This window comes from Equus asinus, chromosome 4, assembly GCF_041296235.1.
Source record: "Equus asinus isolate D_3611 breed Donkey chromosome 4, EquAss-T2T_v2, whole genome shotgun sequence".
In the NCBI taxonomy this organism is placed as follows: Eukaryota; Metazoa; Chordata; class Mammalia; order Perissodactyla; family Equidae; genus Equus; species Equus asinus.
In genome coordinates, this window is record NC_091793.1 from 126,204,877 (window position 1) to 126,227,511 (window position 22,635).

Here is a 22,635-nt window from a genome sequence, read left to right on the forward strand (position 1 = left end):
ACCAATGTTTAATAACTGAGCCATGCACAAATCAGAAACAAAAACAAAATTGTTAAAAATAAGTAAAAATTAAAAATAGACAGTAAAGGGGTCGGCCCTGTGGCCAAGTGGTTAAGTTTGTGTGCTCCACTTCGGTGGCCCAGGGTTTCACCGGTTCGAATCCTGGGCACGGACATTGCACCACTCAATGGGCCACGCTGAGGCGGCGTCCCACATGCCACAACTAGAAGGATTCACAACTAAAATATACAACTATGTACTGGGGGACTTTAGGGAGAAAAAGGAAAAATTTTTTTAAAATCTATAAATAAATAAAGTTTAAAAAAAAGACAGTAAACAGTTCTATAATCACTTTGGATTTACTGTAAGAACCAATAAAAGAAATGCCTGGGCTTAACCCATAAGGTACACTTCTTTTGCTATACAGTTTGGCTTCATCACGTATGCCCACTTGGGTATATCCATGGAACCTTGAGATTTCTTATATTAAAGCATAATTTTCAAAAATGTAAAATGTCTCTCATGCAAATATAAAATGAACATATGTCAAATTTTTATTCAACTCTAATTAATGATGGAACAGGTAAGATGTTAGGACCAATCCAGAGATTGTGAGAAGCTAGGCATATATAATAAAGAAATGTTAGGATAGGATTGCAGAGTTAGATATAAAACTGCTTAATATCTTACGGAACAACAAGTCATAACCTACAGGGTTATCTGGCTCACCAGATAGAAACTACTTGCATCTCTGTCAGACAAAAAGCTGTAAGTTAACCTCTGCCCCTACAGAATTGTAAAATAGCCCAGTCAATAGAAAGTCAAGCCCAGAAAAGCTCTGAAAGAACACTCAGTAATCTCTTGCCTATTTACAAGTTTTGGATAATTTTTCTCATTGGAGCGAGATATTGCAAATATTGCATGGGACATACACTGAAAAATCATTCATTTATCTGAAATGCATATTTAACTGGGCATTCTGTATTTATCTTTTAACCCTAATAAGTTAACAAAAACTTTACCAAATCTCTACAGCTCCGTTGCCAACAATATATCTCTTAAATCTGTGCCTAGCTTCATATCCTTGCCTAGATAATAAATATTAAGTGTATTTCTACCACGCCTCTCTTCTTTATATTTACCACTGGGGGGCGCATATAACTCACAGTCTACTGGATGCGAGGGACTGAACAGACCACAGCAGTGTTTCCACTTCTGATCCGCTAGGGGACCGTTCGGGAAACTCTCAGATTTCACACCCAGGTTCTGCTCTTGCGCGCCCTAAGCATCTGTGCGCATGCGCAGAACTGCTCCAACGCGAGATTGGGACTGCGCAGGCGCTCCAGTGAGTGTGCAGAACCTATTGGTAGGACCCAGGGTGCAGGGGAACCGAGGAGGTGGGGCCGCTGGGAGTGCGCATGCGCTGGGGCTGAGGCGGCTGAAGGCCGCGGGGCAGCCGAAGCTGTGCGTGAGTGGTGTGCTTCGCTCCGTGGAAATGCCCAGCCGGGGGGCGCTCCCGGAGGACGGCGCCGGGCTGGTGCCTACTGACAGCTCGGCCCCTCACAAAGAGGATCTTAGCAGCAAGGTGAGTGTGGCACGAGGCGGGAGGGCCCGCAGGCTCGGGACGGGGCGCCGCTCAGCCCCAGGGAAGGTCGCCGGGGCCGCGTGGACCACTCTCGGCTTTGTCCAACTCCTTGACTCTTTTTATTCGTCGCACTGGACAGGTACAGTTAAGGGAGACCCTGAAGCTTGCCCCGAAATTAGACCCAGGTGGCAGTGGGGCGGAGATTTGGTTAGGATTTTTCCTCTCTACTCTTTAAACTTTTAGAAATACTGCTCACCCTAGATTCGCTGCCGATACTCTCCATCTCAGGAAATGTCGCCACCAACCATCCAGTTGTCCAGGCCAGTGACTTGGGAACCATCCTTGACGTCCATCACGAAGTCCTATGGGTTCTGCTTCTAAGGCTCATTTCAAATATGTCGCTTTTTCACCGTGTACACTCTCACCATCCTAAACCAGCCACCGTGGTCCACCGTCGGGAACCCCGCAAAGACTACCTAACTGATCTCTTGTCATCCATCGTTACCTTCTTCCATTCTTTCCTCCGCATTAGCCAGAGCAATGATCCTAAAACTCGTATTTGATCGTCACTCCTCCACCCAAAAAAGGCGGGGGAGGGGAGCCAGTATAACATAGATCTTAACTGCCATAAAAAGACAAAACCTTTAAAAATATATTGGAGACGGGGATGGTTATAGCTATTCAGGTATTAGATGTCCTACAGTCTACTTTGGCTCTGTCCCAAACTAACAGTGACATTTTGGGCAAGAGTCTAATCCCTCTTATCACAGTTTCATTGTTTGAAGTAAAGTGAAATGTATACCAGACATTCCTAAAGTGAATGGGAAAGCAGTGTTCAAACATAGCTCTCAAGGAGGTTATACATTCGGTTATGGAATGCGACTCAATCTAGTCAGTCACTGCCCTGTCAACTGGAGAGACACAAGGGTACACTCTTCTGGGGGGTGAATTTTCAAACCCCGCATAGCCCACTCTGGATACCACCATAGCAAGCCACTTAGACTGATGTATGACAGATCCCTGAGGCATGTGAGGTAAGACAAAGATTATAAAAACTGCTTTTAGAGGCACTGTTGACACTATGTAATCAGGCACGTTCAAAGAATAACGACCTTTACTGAAAAGAGTTGGAAAAAAACTTAGTTTCCGCTTAGTTGAGCTCTCTCCTACTAATGAAAAGTGAGGCCTAGTTGAGCAGTGCCAGCATTGTGCTGGTCTTTGAGATACAAAGGGGAATGAAGCAAACATGGAAAGTGATGGGTCTTCCTGCCCCAGGTAGGCATTTAGTACTACTTGCTGGTTCTGAATGTCTGGCTGCACCGTTTAGTACATAAATCGTGAAAAGCATTGCTGTTTGTGGGGAAAAAAGTAACTAACCCCTCACTCCATTTGCTGGTTGTTTTTTGGGTTTTTTCCCCAAAAAAAGCTAAAACATAAAAGAAATCATTGAAAAACTAGTATTACTTTTGGTGCATCTTGTTTATTTTAAATAAAAGGTATAAACCTTGTTTAGTAACTTCGGCCCTTGCCTGGATGCTGGTTACCGACGCCAGACTCCCTGGCTGGGCTCAGTGGGCTGGCTAACCCTTGACAAGTCTGATCACTGTTTCCTCCTCCAACTTTGCCCCACCTGCACCCCCACACAGACTGTGGTTGAAGGGAGTCTCGGAAGTCACAGACTGCCCCTTATAGCCCCTTATCCCATCTCTAATTTTAAAGGGCCCTCACTGAGCATACTTTGAAAACCTCTGGTTTAAGATGTTTTTCTTTATTTCAATAGATTAAAGAACAAAAAATTGTTGTGGATGAACTTTCTAACCTGAAGAAGAACAGGGTGAGTTATTAGAGTAACTGAATAGTATGTGGGAGGTTTCATTATACCTTATTAACTATATAGTGAAGTTATAAGAATCATATGATTTATATTTATATTAAAACTTACAAGATTTCAGGGGCCGGCCCGGTGGCGCAGCAGTTAAGTTTGCACGTTCTGCTTCAGTGGCCCAGGGTTCCCCAGTTTGGATCCCGGGTGTGGACATGGCACCACTTGGCAAGCTGTGCTGTGTTAAGCATCCCATGTATAAAGTGGAGGAAGATGGGCACAGATGTTGGCTCAGGGCCAGTCTTCCTCAGCAAAAAGAGGAGGATTGGCAGCAGATGTTAGCTCAGGGCTAATCTTCCTCAAAATAAATAAATAAAAGTGAAAAAAACTTAAAAGATTTCAGCATCTTTTTAGTTAAATTGCAACAGCGAAAAGCATCCAAGATTTTATAGATATATATATCATATAGATATCTGTAAATTAATCATAGTTGATGATATCTTTTCTCCATCATGTGCAATTCACATTACCTTTGAATCAAATGATACAGATTGTAGTATGGTGTCTTTGAGCTATAATCAATAATGTTATTTACTTTATACTGGAATTTGGTGTTTTCTTTTGAAATGAGTTTTATATTGAGAAGAGAGGAACTGTTTCTTTAAATGAATGTGGGTAATTGTTGAAAAAACAAAAAGGATAAATACTTCCCCCCCAAAAGTGTTTTACAAATCTTCCAAGTATTTAGCATAATTACGTAATGCCATTTCCACTAATGTATTCATAACAAGCAAGCTACTGCTTCATGTGTAGTTATATTATCAAAAATTACTTCCTTTTTTTTTTTTTTTTTTTTTTTTTGCTGAGCAAGATTAGCCCTGAACTAACATCTCTGCCATTTTTCTCTATTTTATATGTGGGACACTGCCACAGCATGGCTGCCAGGAAGTGTGCATCCATGCCTGGGATCTGAACCCATGAACCCACATGCTGAACTTAACCACCAGACCATGGAGCTGGCCCCAATAATTACATTTTAAGGTCAGGAAGAAATGATTTTGAGCCCTTTAAAGCATTTTAAAGATAATTTGAGGGGCCCGGCCCCATGGCTGAGTGGTTAAGTTCACGCACTCCACTTCGGTGGCCCAGGGTTTCGCCAGTTCAGATCCTAGGTGCTGACATGGCATCACTCATCAGGCCATTCTGAGGCAATGTCCCACATAGCGCAACCAGGGGCACTCACAACTCGAATATGCAACTATATATTGAGGGGCTTTGGAGAAGAAGAAGAAGAAAAAAAGAGATTGACAACAGATGTTAGGTGTCAATCTTTAAAAAAGAGATAATTTGGTAACTGACAAGTCAGACATTTCTGATACTGTCACTTGTGGAATATTAGAAATTAAGGCATAATTAATACAAATTTTCTAGAGGGAAAATTGGCAGAATGTCTTATTGAAGCCTTAAAACTTTGTAACACTTTGACCCAGCAGTTCCATTTCTAGGAATTAATACTTAGGAGAGAATCATGGGAATGCACAAAGATTTAGTTTCACAGGTGTTCATCACAATGTTGATTCCTAGTAGTGAAAAGTTGGTGACAACTGTCTAAAACTTGAGAACTCACCAAATAAACTGTAATATGTTATACTCATATAGTAACGTTGCAAAAGAACACTACTGAGAAACAGTATTCTCAATATAATGTTCATTGATAAAAGCAAATTATAAGTCTATAGTTATAGGAGCAGCCTTTTTTGTTAAATAGGAACTGTATTGTAGTATGTGCTATAGAGAGAGAAGAGGTTCACCTCAGTGTTAACAGTAGCAGTTTCTAGATGGTGGGGTAATAGATGACTTTCGTTTATTTATCTGCATTTGCTAAGGGATTGTTCTGAGCACGTTACTAAAGTTCAAGAATAAGCAATAACACGGTTCAGAGTTTGGACATCTACTTTTTCGATCAAATCGTGATATTAGCCTAATTATGTTTTGCAGAAAGTGTATAGGCAGCAACAGAACAGCAACATATTCTTTCTTGCAGACCGAACAGAAATGCTTTCTGAAAGCAAAAGTAAGTTTCTTTGGTATATTATTTGGAAACACACAGAAAGTCTTTTGTAGGCTTTCTGTAGAAATTTATGGTAGCGCCTGAATTATACTATCTATATCTGAATGTTTAAATATATTGGGTGGTGTACCAGTTAATAAAATTAATGCAGTGGTTTTTCTTCCACTAAGCCTTCCAAAGATGAGTCTACAGTAAAAATAAAAGCAATTAAAAGTACATAAGATGCATTTAGAAAGCAGTAATTATTAACGTGTTTGGAGTCTTAGACAGATCTAGGTATGAAAAACTGTTCTACCACTTTCTACCTTTGTGACTTTGAGTGAATTACTTTGAGCCTCCAAAGAATTGTGAGATTTAAATAAGATGGTATATATATATAATGCGTAGCCCTGTGCCAGGGCCAGAATAACCATGAGATAAGCAGAAACTATTTTCCTACGAGGTAAACTTCCGTCATTAGAAGCTTGTTGTAAATTACTGTTCACACTAACGCGGTGCATATACTCAAGTGGTTTAGTCTTGGTAAATAGCCTATGTTGCCCTATGAATTACGTGGTAAAGGTCCAAGAATTTTTATTTTACTTAATATTTCTTCTCCCCTCCCCCCACAGATATATTAGATGAGCTGAAAAAAGAATACCAAGAAATAGAAAACTTAGAGAAGACCAAAATCAAGAAATAGTCAACTTGATTTCACAGAACAATGTGCGGCATTTGTTGTTCTGTAAGCTTTTCTGCTGAGTGTTTCAGCAAAGGTTGGAAAGAGGATTTGCGGTATAATCTTGAACGACGGGGACCCAATAGTAGTAAGCAGTTGTTAAAGTCTAACACTAACTACCAGTGTTTATTTTCTGGTCATGTCCTCCACTTAAGAGGTGTTTTGACTGCCCAGCCTGTGGAAGATGAAAGAGGCAATGTGTTCCTGTGGAACGGAGAAGTCTTTAGTGGAATAAAGGTTGAAGCTAAAGAGAATGATACTCAAATAATGTTTAATTATCTTTCCTCTTGTGAGAATGAATCTGATGTTTTGTCACTCTTCTCACAAGTCCAAGGTCCGTGGTCTTTTATATATTATCAAGCATCTAGTCATCATTTGTGGTTTGGTAGGGATTTTTTTGGTCGCCGGAGCTTACTTTGGCATTTTAGTAATCTGGGCAAGAGTTTTTGCCTCTCTTCAGTTGGCACCCAAACCTCTGGAGCAACCAGTCAGTGGCAGGAAGTTCCAGCGTCTGGTATTTTCAAAATTGACCTCAAGTCTACTTCCATTTCCAAATCTGTAGTTTTAAAATTGTATCCTTGGAAATGTACTTCCAGGGAAAATGTTATCAAAGAATGTGTTAATAGCCTGACTCAAATTTCAGCAAACTTGCAAACATTTGTCTCAGTGATTGCAAATGAAGCCAAACTCTGTCTTGAAGAACCTGTCGTTCCTTTAAATATGATGTTGCCACAGGCTCCATTTGAGATTCACTGTAGGAACATTTCCTGTCTCCCACCGACAAGAGAGACCCTTGAGGTCTTTCTTACTGATGGACGCAGGAAGGAAATAGTTCACCAGTTCATCGATGTCCTGAGTATCGCAGTCAAGAGACGTGTCTTGAATTTACCTAGGGATGAAAACCTGACACCAAGTGAAGTTTCCAAAACTTGTGATAGGAAAGCAAATGTTGCAATCCTGTTTTCTGGGGGTATTGATTCCATGGTTATCGCAACCCTTGCTGACCGTCACATTCCTTTAGATGAACCAATTGATCTTCTCAATGTGGCTTTCATGACTAAAGAAAAGACCATACCAACTAGTTTTAACAAAAAAAGTGGAAAACAGGAAAATCGTTGTGAAATACCTTCTGAAGAATCCTCTAAAAATGTTGCTCCTGCTGCTGCTGCTAGTCCTGATAAACAGTTCAGGGTACCGGATCGGATCACAGGGCGAGCGGGGCTGAAGGAGCTGCAGGCCGCTAACCCTTCCCGGACTTGGAATTTTGTTGAAATTAATGTTTCTCTGGAAGAACTGCAAAACTTCAGAACAACTCGAATATGCCATTTAATTCAGCCCTTGGATACGGTATTGGATGATAGCATTGGCTGTGCAGTGTGGTTCGCTTCTAGAGGAATTGGTCGGTTAGTGACCCAGGATGGAGTGAGATCGTATCAGAGCACGGCAAAGGTATGGCCCGGGGTTTCTGCTCGGAAGAATTTGAGACCTAATGTTAACCTTAAAGCTTTTACCATTTAGGTTGCCAGAATATAGCATATTTTAGTTCCATTTAAACTATAACACTGTATATATGACTTTTAAAAATTGGGCATATTTTACTATTTTGTGACTTTGTCCTGTGTTTTTTCTCTGGAAATGTTATCTTTGAGGTGATAATTCTTTAAGCTTTGCCTTTAGTTACTTTCCTCACTGGATGGAGCTAACCCTTCTCACGTGGCTTTCTTTCGCCCTTTCTAGGCGGTGCTGACTGGAATTGGTGCCGATGAGCAGCTTGCAGGCTATTCTCGTCATCGCGTTCGCTTTCAGACTCATGGGCTGGAAGGATTGAATAAGGAGCTCGAGATGGAACTGGGTCGAATCTCTTCTAGAAATCTTGGTCGTGATGACAGAGTTATTGGTGATCATGGAAAAGAAGCAAGGTAATTTTAATTATCTGAGTGTTACTGGGTAATTTTTTAAAAACAGTGAACTCTAAAAGGAGATTTTTAGGTTCCTTTTTTTTTTGGAGACTGTTCAAATGAAGAAGGGCAGCAATAATATCTTGGCTTTTATTACAAACAGTCAGTCAGAAGCGAAGCTGCGGAGGATCCAGAGCAGCAGTTTTCCAGAACCCGTTCTCCAGGAAATGCCTTTTCAGTAATTTTCAGAGATGATACCATGATGTGATTGCTTTTAAGACTACAGTGAAAAAGACTGTAAAACTGAGGTAGTGAAACGCTGAGAGAGGGTATTTAAAGGGTTTGTTCCGTTTTAAATGTTTGCTTTCCTCCCAGTAAGGGCGTAGACCCTGTGCCCAGGCTGTCTCCTCCATGTTATGGAACCTGGCTTTGTCTCTAAGACGTTTCTGTGTGTGTAGAGCTATATTGACTTAAGTGGTGGTTCTAGTACTGGATTCCCGTCTGTTCAATGTTTTTGGGCTTTTTTTTTTTTTTTTTATGAAGATAAGCCCTGAGCTAGCATTTGTGCCCATCTTCCTGTGTTTTATATGTGGGACACCTGCGACAGCATGGCTTGACAAGCGGTGCGTAGGTCTGCGTCCAGGATCCGAACCAGCGAACCCCGGGCGGCAGAAGCAGAGTGTACAGACTAAACCACTGTGCCACTGGGCTGGCCCCTGTTGAAAGTTTTTTAAACACGTTTTAGTCATATGTTACAGATTACCCAGAACCTTCAAAGAGATCAAGGCGCTTTCATTACATATATTCTCTTTTTAATCTTGGGGATTTATTTTTACCTACAGTGTGTGTCTGAAGGTAGTAAACAAGTGCTTGAACATTGCTTTTTAAAGCATTAAAGGTAAAAGGAAGATGTGTCATTTAGTTAGAAAAAGCAGAAATTTATTGAAGTGGGTTAATCTGGTAAGTGGCAGTTTATTGCACGGGCCCGCCTGCTCTGAGACGCCACTGCTGCTGCCTCTGCGTCAGTCGTCCTCCTTCCACTGAACTGTGGCTGCTTTGCGCACTTGTCATTCTTAGGTTGCCAGTTCTGACACGTGCACAGTTTTGTCTACTGTATCATTATTCTGTCATAATTTTCAAAATTTCTTTATAATGAGATAAATAATGCCCCAACGCAGTCTGTAAGATGTTTTCTCTTTTAAGGGTGTGTGTGAGAGAGAAAGAGAAATTAAATCCATTTCTTCAGCTAGGTCAGAGAAAAGGGGGTTTATTTTATTCATTAAAAGTGGCTAATTCTGGGGCTGGCCCCGTGGCCGAGTGGTTGAGTTCGCGCGCTCCGCTGCAGGCGGCCCAGTGTTTCGTTGGTTCGAGTCCTGGGCGCGGACATGGCGCTGCTCATCGGGCCACGCTGAGGCAGCGTCCCACATGCCACAGCTAGAAGGACCCACAACGAAGAATATACAACTATGTACCGGGGGGCTTTGGGGAGAAAAAGGAAAAAAATAAAAAAATCTTTAAAAAAAAAAAAAAAAAAAAAAGTGGCTAATTCTACAGGCCCCGTGTGATGCCCTCAGGTAGAAATACATATGAAGAATGTCTAAAACAGCTAATACAGAGTTGTGGTTTAACAAATGCCATTGTGGTGGCTAGATTTAAATAATCAATTTATTATGTATTTTGGCATACATATTAACAGTAATAATAGATTGCTTTTTAATAGATTTTAATAGATTATTATATGTAAATTAATTTGTTTTTACAATTAATTCATTTTTATAAAATATTCCATTTAACAAATACCTTTACCCCTTCCAATTGCTCTGAACTAGAATAAAATGTAATGAAACAACACTAATGTAACTGTATTTGCATTTTGATGAATTCGGGGGGTAGTCTTAAAGTATGTTAAACAAAAGAGAACAGAATTTTATCGGAACTAGGGAAGCCAAAAGGTCAAGAAGTTTGCTTTTTTTTTTTCAGGAAGATTAGCCCTGAGCTAACATCTGCTGCTAATCCTCCTCTTTTTTTTTTGCTGAGGAAGACTGTCCCTGAGCTAACATCCATGCCCATCTTCCTCTGCTTTCTATGTGGGACACCTACCACATCATGGCTTGACAAGCAGTGTGTAGGTCCACACCTGGGATCCGAACCAGCAAATCCTGGACTGCCAAAGTGGAATGTTTGAACTTAACCACTGTGCCCTGGGCCAGCCCCAGAAGGTTATTTTTTTAATCTCATACTTTGTTTTGTTACACCGATTTGTCACCATTTAAATGTTTAAGTGTAATGAAGCAATTTTGATACCGTTGGTAAATGTTTCACAAGGTCAAGATTGTAGAGCCCTTCTATATTGGTTTCCTATCCCTAAAGTTCAGTTTCTTTGGACATGATAAAGAGCAGACAGAGACTGAATAATTCACTGAAGACCATGCTTGTTTTCAAGGCATCCCCAAAGGATATCTTGAGAAACAATTTGAAATTATTTCTTGACACCATAGACTTAATTTATTTATCTATTGAGGCAAAATTTATTTTGTAGCATATGTATTAAAATCAGTCACGTGTTGTGAAATACCTTTCTAATGTGATTGAATTTTAGCTGTAAAATTGCGTAAATAACCAGAATATTTTAATTGAGCAAAGTAGTGCCTCCCCAAAATTAATTTTTTATTGTAAATTTTAACATGTTGACTAAAATGTAAAAAAAAAAATCATAACACATTGATTTTATTTTTCTATACTGGTTATATTTATCTATTTATTTTAGATTTCCTTTCCTGGATGAAAGTGTTGTCTCCTTTCTAAATTCCCTACCAGTTTGGGAAAAGGCAAACTTGACTTTACCCCGTGGAATTGGTGAAAAACTAATTTTGCGTCTTGCAGCAGTGGAACTTGGTCTAACAGCGTGTGCTCTTCTGCCGAAACGTGCCATGCAGTTTGGATCCAGAATTGCAAAAATGGAAAAGAATAATGAAAAGGCATCTGATAAATGTGGACGGCTCCAAGTCATTTCCTTAGAAAACCTTTCTATTGAAAAGGAGACTAAAACATAATATTTTACAATGTAACAACATTTACTGAATGATGATAATAGAAAAATAAAACACTGTGCTGCTTTATTATTGTATAATGTAGTGGTTTTAAAGTTCATTACGTGGCTTTTTACTTAACTATATGGTTTATTATAACCAATTTAGTCAAGTTGACACTGGAGAGAGAGAGAGATTATATTTGAAAGAACATCTTGAATATTTTAAACTGTAATACTGACATTGTTTTGAGCTCTTACATGGTAGTGTCCTGCCAGCAACACTAAAAGAAGGCAGCTTTTACTGACTCTTCATGGTGGCTACATCCAGAAATAATTTGTTATTGCTGTTGTCTGGGGCCTGGTTTAGGCAGGGCCCTATTTAACAGATAAGAGAACTAAGGTTTAGAGAAATTATACAATTGGCTTTAGATTCACACTCCTGAGCAATAATACTTGGTGCTTCTATTACATCTCTTTAGGCAGCTCATGTGCCCACTCTGAGAACTTTTGAAGACTGTTTTAAACATTCTCCTGTCGCACAAATCTCCAGCCTCTTCTTCATTGCCCCATTCTCAGCTCTTGACATGGGCTTTTCACAGAGAGATCAGATTCGTCAGGCCAAGAACTGCCCCCACTTTCCAACACCAGAACTTCTAACTGACCTGTAGGTACCCCCAGCCTTTTCCCCCTTCTTGCCATTAGAAAGGGAAATGCGTTGATCCAGCCAACAAAACGCTGTGCCTCCACTTGTTCTCTGTATCCCAACCCTTCCTGCCTTTCAGGAACCTTATGGTCTTCTCTCTCCAGTATCTTCAGCCTCCTCTCTGTAGAATCCTTCCTATCATCATCTAAAATGTTCTGGTCTATACCAATTTAAAATGCATGTCCCTGGTCCTACATCTTCTCTGCTTACCTCTCGCCTCCCATCCACTCTCACCTCTCCACTTTTTCACTCTACTCCACTCCAACTTGACATCCACCCACGTTATTCAGTTGTGTCCACCATACCCAGGTCACTGGGATCTATCCCCAATTAGGGCTGACACCCTTTTTGGATCTGGACATAATCATAGTAGGAAAGGAATTTTAGGATACTGACAAGCCTGGCAAGACTTTCACATGCCCTGAATTTATTCCCCGGTAAATGTAATGTTCAAATCAGATTTAGATATTACCCGAATAACTCATCCCTCTACCTGAAGGCAAACAACTTCAAGTGTCTGTGTGATCCTGAGCACTAAATTGACATTGCTCATATCAGGAGCAGATAAACTAAGAGGTTTGCCCAGCACCATAGAGTTGAATATAACACTAGTTTTATAATAATAATATAGTTTAATTCTAAAAACAGCTATTATTTATATAGAGCTGACCATGTGCCCGGCACTATTCCGTGAGCTTTACATCTATTTAGTCAGTTGAACTCTAGGGTATCTGCTCCAGCAGGATACTCTCTCTGCGTGGTTTGTGTGTGTGTGTGTTTTTTTCAGTCCCCAGAGGGCCTGATTGTTTACAAGCTTCTGGCCATTCAATCCCGTAAACTCTGGGATGAAGTTCTATGTTAATCCTTAAACAAAGGAACAATCTTGCCCAAGATTTGAGACACTTAGAACAAACCATCTGAGTACCAGAACAAAAACCTTTTAAGTAGAGGCATGTACACAGATTGTTTGTAAGGACAAACATGCAAATCTCTTAAAGAAGGCAGTGTCTTTTTGACATCCCTTGCCCTGGTACAGCAATCATAAATTTACTAATATTCAGTACCTCTATAGCAGGTAAAATAATGACATGGTTGGAGTAAGAGAAATTCTCCCCCCAAACAGTCACCAAAAACCTCCATGTTGCTAAATTCAGTGGAAGTTTCAGTTCTCACCTCCCTTGACCTAACAGCAGCATCCAAAGATGTTGGCCCTTCCCTTATTCGTGAGACACTTCTCTTGGCTTTTGAGACCAATCTTGGTTTTCCTCCTGCCTTCCTGACTGCTCACTCTGTCTTCTTTTTGGACACCACCCTCTCCATCTGACCTTTAAATATTAAATTTCTCAGGTCTCTATCCTGGGTTCTCGACTGTTCTCTGTTCTCTCTTGACTTCAGCCACTCCCCTGGCTTCAGTACCCTAAGCCTGCCCAAGTGTATACATCTAACCCAAGTTGCCATTCTTAGGCAGTCCTGTATATCTAAGGCATATCTGACACCCCTACTTGGTTTTCTCACAGGTACATCAAGGTCAACATGTCCACAGCTGAACTCTCACTCCTGCCATGACCCTCTGCTGCTCCTGACAGAAATTTGGGTGTCACCTAGACCACCACCTTTTTCAACCCTCCACCCCCATCTAACCTGTTACCAATAGGCCACCTCATTACTTCTCAAACCCATCCCCAGCTCTCCATCTCCACTGCCACCGCTCAGCCTGCACCTTGCCTCTACTGCCACCAGCCCACCATAAACTTTTAGAATAAAGTTCAAAACCATTAACCCAGCGGCCTGCATGAACTGGCCTTCACCTACCACTCCAGCCTAATTTTGTGCCCACATCTCTCTTGTTCTCTATCCAAGGTTTTCTTCACTTTCTCAAAAATTTCAACTTTCTTCTCAGCTCAGTTCATCACCTGTGGTTCCCTATCTCTGGAAAGCTACTTCAACTCTTCGCTTGGGTAGTTCTTTTTCATCTTCCAGGCTCAGCTTAAAAGATCACTTCCTCAGGGCGGCCTTTCCCGGTCCTTGGTCTTGGTTAGCTTTCCTTCATGTGCTGCCATTACATCTTACACCTATCATACTGTTTAAATATAGTCGTGTGATCATCTGTCTAATTGTCTGCCCTGTTGCCCAGGGTCTCCACCTCCTAGCACAGTGCCTGGCTCATAATAAGCGTTCCATACACGTTTGTTGAATGAAGCAATAATGATGGCGGCGGGATTCCAACTCAGGACTACCTCCCAGCCTGGCGCATTCGCCTCTGCCACTCTGTTTTTGTGTTTCCGCAGAGCCAAATCCTGAATGTAGAAAGAGGGCAGCACAGCGCAGGGAGCAGGAGGTGGGACTGAGTTCCCTGGGGAGGGAGGGGCATCTGTAGGGGAAGGTCTGAGCACAGGGGCCCCTTGGGGCGCGGCCCCGGGACCAATGACTTCGTCCCGCGCCCGGGCGGCGGTGGGTCGGGCCTGGCCGTGAGCCGCGGACGGCAAGGAGGCCTCCCCAGGCCCTCGCCTCAGGAAACCCCCGCTCGGACCTCCCCGCGGCGGCTCCCCGCCTCCTGCGCAGCGGGGCTCCTCACGGTGGGGTCCGGCCCAGCGAGAAGCCACTGGAGACGATTACTGTCCGCGGCCCCCAGGAATACTCCGGGGAGCAGCGTGGACGCAGCTTCCCTGTCCTAGACAAGAAAACAGTCGTTTCAAAGTAGGTTTCTTCCCTTTCCTTGTGCTTTCCCCTCTCCCGTGTCCGTGTGGGCACAGGTCTTGGACCTGAGTAGGGACAGACTTGGGTTGCTTCTGATTCTGAAGATGTGAAACCTTAGGCACGTTCTGCAGCCTTCTTAGTCCCCATCTCTGTGTCCATAAAGCGGGGATACCAACGCCTCTCTCTGAGCTGGGTTCTCAGAAAGTGCCTTGCTGAATTAGCAGCAGCGGCATCGCCTCTAACTTTTCAGAATTGCAAATTCTCTGGCCTTAACTCCAACCGATTGAATCAGAAACTCCAGGGTAGGGTCCAGCAATCTGTTTGAACAGGCCCCAGGTGATTTCATGCGAGCTAAATTTTGGGAGCTGCTGTATAAGGGGACAATTAAATGAAATAAATAAAATATTGTGTATAGAGAGCCAGGCAAATAGTCGATGCTCAATGAATAGTCGTTATAGTTATTGTTATTCCAGGAACAGGGAGGCATTCAGTTGCACAGAAATGGAAAGTTAAGCAGGCACTTCTTGTCCTTCCTTTTCTTTTAAGCAAGTCTTTTCTTGCTTAAAAAAACCCCTAAAAACAAAATAAACATGCAAAAAAGTCTCTCCAACAAAAAAGAATAGGTATGCAACAGTAGCTTCTCATATATAAACTTAAATTTCTTTTTGACATATTTCTTAGTATCTTTTGACTTCTGTTGAAAAGTAGGACATGATTAATGTTAACGACTTTACAGTTTTAATTGTTTTAAATCAAATTTCAACTTTCTTACGCTGCAATTAGTTTAAGATTGAAAAATGTAATAGAACTACATATGATCCCAGCAATTCCACTTCTGGGTATTTATCCTAAGAAAACAAAACCACTAACTTGAAAAGATGTATGCACCCCCATGTTCACTGAAGCATTGTTTGCAATAGCCAAGATATGGAAACAACCTAAGTGTCCGTCGATGGATGAATGGAGAAAGAAAATGTGGTGTACATTTACAATGGAATGTTACTTAGCCATAAAAAAGAATGAAATCTCGCCATATGCGACGATATGGACGGACCTTGAGGCATTATTCTAAATAAAATAAGTCAGACAGAGAAAGGCAAATACAGTATGACCTTAATATATAGGAATCTAAAAAAAAAAACCCAAGCTCATAGATACAGAGAACAGACAGGTGGTTGCCAGAGGCAGGGTTGGGGGTGGGCAAAATGAATGAAGGAAGTCAAGAGGTACAAACTTCCAGTTATAAATAAATGTCATGGGGATGCAATGTACAACATGGCAAGTATAGTTAATAATACTGTATTGCATATTTAAAAGTTGCTAAGAGAGTAAATCTTAAAGGTTCTCAGGGCTGCCGGGTGGCATAGTGGTTAAGTTTGTGGCTCCGCTTCGGTGGAGGTCATGGGGTTTGTGGGCTTGGAGTCCTGGCGTGGACCTACACACCGCTCATCAAGCCATGCTGTGGTGGCATCCCAGGTGCAAAGTGGAGGAAGACTGGCACAGTGGGGACAATCTTCCTCACCACAATTCTGTAACTATATATGATGATGGATGTTAACTAGACTCAGTGTGATCATTTCAAAATATATACAAATTATCGAATCATTATGTTGTACACTTGAAACTAATGTTGTATGTCAATTATGCCTCAATAAAAAAAGTTAAAAAACAAAAAGTTTGAAAAATGTAATGGTTGACCATAAAAGAATTCATCTAATAAAGATGAAGGTACAGATTTATTTCTCGAGAGATCTAGCTTCATTACCATGGCAAATTTTATTGCTTGTCTTCCTTTTTTTTCATTGCAGAAACTTCAAAAAGGACACAATAGAATTAATTAGAAATGTTAAGATTGCCCAAGAAAGGATTACTTAGATTTGATCAAGTTCAAGATGAAGAAACCTACTTGGAAAATTTAACAGTACAGAGAAATGCTTCTGCTTTTTTTGAAAAATATGATCGGAGTGAAGTACAAGAATTGCTCACTACTGTACTAGTTAGCTGGTTGTCTGCCAAAGAAGATGTCCGCTCTCAGTTTGACGTCCCCTGTGGAATTATGACTCAAATGAATAATGTCGGCTTTTCCACTGCAATCCTGCTGACTCCTGTGGACCCCACCGCCCTCTTAGACTATAGAGAAGTCCATCAGATCATAAGGGAGTTGGCTGTTGGAATTTATTGCTTAAATCAAATTCCTTCAATCAGTTTAGAAGCTAATTATGATCAGAGTTCTTCTTGTCAATTACCTCCAGCTTATTATGATACCAGAATTGGGCAAATTCTGATCAATATTGACTACATGCTGAAAGCACTATGGCATGGAATATACATGCCCAAAGAAAAACGAGCCAGATTCTCTGAACTGTGGCGTACCATCATGGACATCGATCCAGATGGGAAGCCTCAAACAAACAGAGATATTTTTGCAGAGTTTAGTTCAGCAGGTAAGAGAGTTTGACACATTTTATTTTTATTAGAAGCCATTTTTTAAATTTAAAAGTAATTTATCTGGGCTCAGTTTTATGTATTTAGCTGCATTTCTTAAAAGAGATCTTTTAAACTCCTAAGAATCTTTTCAATAAAATTTTAATTTTTTTCAGTGTCACCAAGAATTATATTTTAAGTCAAACATCTTGCCGCTTTCATCTTAATCTCCAGTTTCTGCAAAATGTATCAGATTCAAAATAACCTGATGGAGAGTTTTCAGTTTATATTTTTTGTCTTACAGGGCCTAGCTAGGAAAATCAGTAATAGAGCCAAGAGTAGAATTGGAGTGCAATGAGAAAAATCTCTAAACTTGAAAACAAAATGATTGCCAGATTGGTTAGCCATGCACTTTGCCGTTTTTATAAACCTCAAATGTGACAGATATAAAAATTGAAGTTAAAGATAGACATGCATCAGCAACCCGAGCTTTGGTTTCCTGAATCTTTATTCCTGATTCACCTAACTTTAATTCCTCCCTCCTGAGGGCCACACTTCTCTAAAGCCTGTAAATAAGCAATAGATACCATTAAGTCCTGGTGCATCTCCTTCAGCATATGTAAATTTTTTATTGAAGCTTTTTTAAAAAAGAAATTTCCCATAGTTCCTTGCAGCAGGCCAAGTGGAATGGGGAGTGAAATGGGAAATGTGTGCCCCGGACAGTGTTTCCAACTGCTTTCATTAATAAAATATATCTAATCACTTTCTAAATAGATTTCCAGAGTTTGTGGGCACAGGCTTAAAAATAAGCCTCAATTCTGGTAAAAATATATTGGAATGTCACTTGACTGGAGGAGAGAGCATGGTGATAGATTTTATATAGATTTTATTGTATCTGAAACTGAAAAAGGATGACAGCTCATCCTTCAGGAATAAAATGTCACCCCAATGGTTCCTTTCTTAGCTATTCTGAGAACAAATCTGTTTATTTGTGTAGTGCATGTAAATTGGCTGCACATTATGGTGTCGATATTCAAAAATATAATATTTTCAATCTTTATTGCACTTATTTTATATGTAATTTTAATACGGCAAGAAGCTTTTGCATAATCTTACTAAAGCAGAAAAGGATTAATATTCTCCCCTAATTAGCCAGATTTCCCTTAGCTAAATAGAGCTAATAGAAGCTTTTAATGTTAAATCAGGTGGAAATGAACCACATTTATCTGAAATGGACATATAATTGAGAAAATTATCTGAAAAAAAACTTTAGTTTGTCAACGTAAATCTAGTTACTAAAGAAAATACCTTGAAAACCAAAGTAGTTGTTTGTTACGTTCTCAATAAAATGTAGAAGTATTATGATCATTTGAATATTTAATGCAGTTAATATGGTAAGTTAGTATCATGGAATTGTTTAATGGTTTTCTTTCCATATTTTTTTCTTCTCTGTCATTGATAGCTAAATCAAAAATTATATACACACATGTACATAATATATGTTTATAAAGAACTCTGGATTGATTTATTCATTTTACAAATATTCATTTAGCTTTTATTTGTTGCTGAGACACAAAAATAAGTCTGATGTTAAGAAAAAGTAAACAGTAATCTTAAGTGTAAGCTCCATGAAAAAAGGGTCCTTACCTGCCTTGTTTATCCTGGTACATTTAGTGTCTAAAACAGTGCCTGACACATAGTAGGCATAAACAAATATTTATTAAATTGCATTAAATGAATTGAATTGAATTAATGAGTAATTACATGGAGCAGGGGTGTCACACATCTTGAGAGAGTTTCTACCATTACCGGTGGATCACGTTGGAGATTAAGTCTAGCATGCGTGTCCCAGAGGAACTTTGTAAACTGAGGGAGCAGCCCTCAGCAAGGGTGTCACAGGTAGATAATACTCAAAGTTTTGACTGTCCCCAAGTGTCCAGTAAGGATGGTGTCTAGGTACAATGGCCGCAATTGGGTAGTCCTTCCCCCACCACCGCCTTCAGCACTGCGCACTGTTGAGCACTTCTGAATCTTGGTTAGGACCTGAACCACAAAAGCGTCTGTTTGCCAACTATGCCTTTTACTGTTTCTGTGGCTGGACTGCTGTGAAGTTCAAATGCCTGAGAATAAGATTTGCTTGGTGACAGTAACACAACTTGACTCACCTGCTTTGGGTTGGGTTTCTAGATGTGTTATTTCAGGTGGCCTAAGTGTAGCAGCAAGCAGTAGTCTCTTGAAAATGGTACCTCTATGTCTCAAAGAAAGTTTAGATAGCTAATAGCTCTCATTTTCATTCAGGGTAAAGTAATCGACTTCTGTTGAGAGCAGACTCTAAGAGTGGTGAGTTTAAGGTAGAAATTCTTCTCCTCTGGGAGAGAATTATTCAATCTGTGGTGTTGGTGGAATCAGCACTAATACCATCTGGCTAGGTCCAGAGTTATATAGGATTGGAGGGTCCCTGGCTTCTAAAACAGTACGGCTGAAACTGGAACCTCATAAATCCTCTCTTGTTCAGGACTTTGGGGGTGATTAGGGTGAAGAAATGCAGAATATTGCCATTAATATCTGGTGAATTCTACTAATGACTGGTCTGGTAGTTCCCTCTTAAATGCCACTGACACTTTGGCATCATGTAGATGCATTTCTTGAAGAGAACATGGCATGGTCAAAGTCTTAAAGCATTCACCCAGAAATGCTATTATTGCTGTTAGTTTAGGACTTCCAAGGCTAGCTCAGGTCATGTAGATAAAATGTAGCTAAATTAAGAAGTCCTTTTAATGGTTGATAACCCTTCTATCCTGGAAGTTGTCCAGTAATCCATTTGCTTATCACTAGTAGATGGCAGGGAACATTGTACAAGCCAGGTGATGTCCTCATGTACTTGAATTGGCCAGGATGTCTCTGGAAAACTAAGTCTTGTGGTTTGCCCTTCCTGATCGGGATGATGGCAGGAGCTTTGTGAAGATCTGAGCTCCGTGGAGGTTAAGGATCAGCAGGAATGGATAGTGGTTTCCAACAATGTTAGAGCCTTGACAATCCCGACAAAAATTGGGTTTGCTTTTCTTCCTTTTTACAAAGATTACTTGGGACTCTCATTGGAGAGGAGGTGGGACAATGAACCATGATTCCAATCTGGCATGTGTCAAGCAAGGCCGGAGGTGACAGATTTGACTGGCAAAGAAACAAAGAGTTTTTTTTAGATTCAGATATCTAGGTGGAAATTTCCATTGTAGAAGTCAAATTCTGGAGAGTGATCAGGGTTAGAGGTACACATTGAGGAGCCTTTCACATATTAAGGTCACAAGATCCTTTGGATCATCCAGTGAGAGCATCAATAAAAACAAGAGACATGGCCATGGCAGGGGAGCACGTGTCCTGTTGTATAACTAAGGATAGAGGGCTCCTGCTTAGTTGATGACAAACTCACTTACATCAAGCAACTTCATGACCCACCATCTGGTCTATTGGTCCAAGCTGTCCATCATATCTGAGGCCATCCTCCATAAGAATTCCCTCACAGTGGTGCTCCTGGTTGAGGGGATCAGAGATGCATAGGAACATTCTAATCAAGATGTAGGTGGATGGGGCCGGCCAAGTGACACAGCAGTTAAGTTCGCACGTTCCACTTTGGCGGCCTGGGGCTCACCGGTTTGGATCCCGGGTGCAGACATGGCACCGCTTGGCAAGCCATGCTGTGGTAGGCATCCCACATATAAAAAGTAGAGGAAGATGGGCGTGGATGTTAGCTCAGGGCCAGTCTGCCTCAGCAAAAAGAGGAGGATTGGCAACAGTTAGCTCAGGGCTAATCTTCCAAAAAAAAAAAAAAAAAGATGAAGGGAGAGTGGGTGAGCACCCAGAAACTAGTGCTGTCTTCTTTCCATTGCCTACATTTTCAGGGTGATGTTTAAAATATTTAACCACCAGTGCAGCACGACAACAGAACAGACATCAGCCATAATGCTGAAACAGGGTCTCAGAGACCTCCTGCTTGTTATCTGTACCCTTTGCTGGATCATGGAGCTTTCTAGGCTATCCCAGGGTGGGGAGGCATTCAAAGAGCTCTGGGCTATAGCAGTTCAATTGACCAAGCAATGTGGAAGGCTTCAATATTTTAACAACCAGTGTGGCCATGTTGATACATATCAGATAAATATCAATCCTGGACATTTCTACTTAATTCTCCTTTCCTGGCTGAGAACCCATGTCTTGACTTTTGTGATTCAACCTCTAAAATATCTCAAAATCATCTGTTTTGGTTTGTCTCCACTGCAACACTCTGATACAGAACACTCTTTTCTCTAGCCTTACCCACTGCACCTGTCTTCTGACTGCTCTCTTTGCCTCACATCCTTTCACTGTATGTTAATGAAGCTGGAAATCTTTCCAGATCCACTCACTACACCACCGTGTGCCTTGGGACAAGTGTTGTGTGTGTTTACACCAAAGCACTTTGTGATATTGGCTGCTGGGCCATCAAAGATGAGCATCATACCAGGAGCAGAGACTTTCTTCTCCCTCCACTGCACTTTGGGAGTCTGCTGAAGAACCAGCAGCATCAGCATGCTTCAGGCACTGTAACAGTGGTATAGTGCAAACACTGGTAAATGACCAAGCAGCACACACACTAGACCTGTTAGAGCAGGAAACTCCAACAGAGGGAAAACTCACAGAGGTAGCAGCAGCAATAGGTACAGGTTCCCCATCTTGCAACACACCTGGAGCATCACTGTGAAATTTTGCAAGGCCAAGCGCCAGACCCGGGGAAAGGGACTCAGGCCATGGAGCTTTTATGCTACATGATTAAGGAAACGCCAGGTCCAAGAGGACGATGCAAGAGCAGTGTGTGTTATCCTAGGCTACCTCCCAAATTAGAGCCTGAACTGAGGACTTAAGTCAGGGTAGTTTATGGGAAATGACTCCAAGGAACAGGAGTGAGGGACAGGAAAAGTGAATAGACCAGGAGGGAACATCAATCCAGGGATGTACTGTTGAGCTTTCACCAGCTGGCCAATTGGGGTCCATTTTGCTTGGATTCTCTGAGGAGTTACATACAATAGACTTCAGAATTGTCAGCCAGAGGGATGGAAGAGGGGAGCCTGTAGCCAATGCCTCCTCTCCTCCACTGTTCAAAGGTTGCATGGGGGTGAACTCCCTGGCACTTCAAGATTTGTTCGTGTATCAGAATGACTGGATGGGTTGCATCAGGAGTCCAACACAGCAGCGGCAGAGAAGCCCCAGGGGAAAATAAGGGCCATGTGGTGCATGAGAGGCAAGGTGCAGTCAGGTTATATCTGTGTGGAGCTGGCTGATTCATCAACAGCTAGAGTAAAAAATACGGTCTAAGAAGAAGTGAGGTAGGGAACAAAAGGTGTCTGATATACAGTGTGACTCTTGGAAACCTGGCTCCGGCTCTGTCCTCCCAGCTTAGTCCTTGTAGTTGCAGCTGTATGATGGCAGGCTAGCAGCAAGAGTCGCTATATAATTGTTCGTATTTGGGGAAACAGCACTTCCTCTCTTGGCAGAACTGGGAGACTGGATTTAAGTCTTGCAACTGACCATGTGATGGCCTTAAACACTGCTCCAGTGGATTTCCAAGGAACTTTGCAGGAGGCCAGCTCTTTTTCCGGGAGTGCCGACTACTGGGAATCAGTCTGGCCAAATTAAACTTTACCTCGCTGATAACTTT

At 41.3% G+C, this 22,635-nt stretch overlaps 3 protein-coding genes across 3 annotated transcripts in view; all 3 read left to right on the forward strand.

Moving 5' to 3' along the window:
• The first annotated feature begins 1,345 nt into the window (after positions 1-1,345).
• On the forward strand, positions 1,346-6,228 carry ASDURF (ASNSD1 upstream open reading frame). Its single transcript, XM_014852918.3, has 4 exons — positions 1,346-1,585; positions 3,366-3,419; positions 5,406-5,481; positions 6,090-6,228. The coding sequence occupies exons 1-4, from the start codon at positions 1,496-1,498 to the stop codon at positions 6,158-6,160; spliced, it is 291 nt and encodes a 96-aa protein (XP_014708404.2). The 5' UTR covers positions 1,346-1,495; the 3' UTR covers positions 6,161-6,228.
• Positions 6,182-11,224, forward strand: ASNSD1 (asparagine synthetase domain containing 1). Its single transcript, XM_014852919.3, has 3 exons — positions 6,182-7,645; positions 7,934-8,115; positions 10,862-11,224. Exons 1-3 carry the CDS (start codon positions 6,182-6,184, stop codon positions 11,145-11,147), a joined length of 1,932 nt encoding a protein of 643 aa, XP_014708405.1. The 3' UTR covers positions 11,148-11,224.
• Positions 11,225-14,215: 2,991 nt separating this feature from the next.
• The window catches only part of ANKAR (ankyrin and armadillo repeat containing), a 65,604-nt gene continuing 57,184 nt past the window's right edge, over positions 14,216-22,635 (forward strand). The window contains exons 1-2 of the mRNA XM_014852923.3: positions 14,216-14,525; positions 16,334-16,969. Coding sequence (XP_014708409.1) covers positions 16,369-16,969 — 601 coding nt within the window. The 5' untranslated portion in view covers positions 14,216-14,525; positions 16,334-16,368. The remainder of the gene's footprint in view (positions 14,526-16,333; positions 16,970-22,635) is intronic.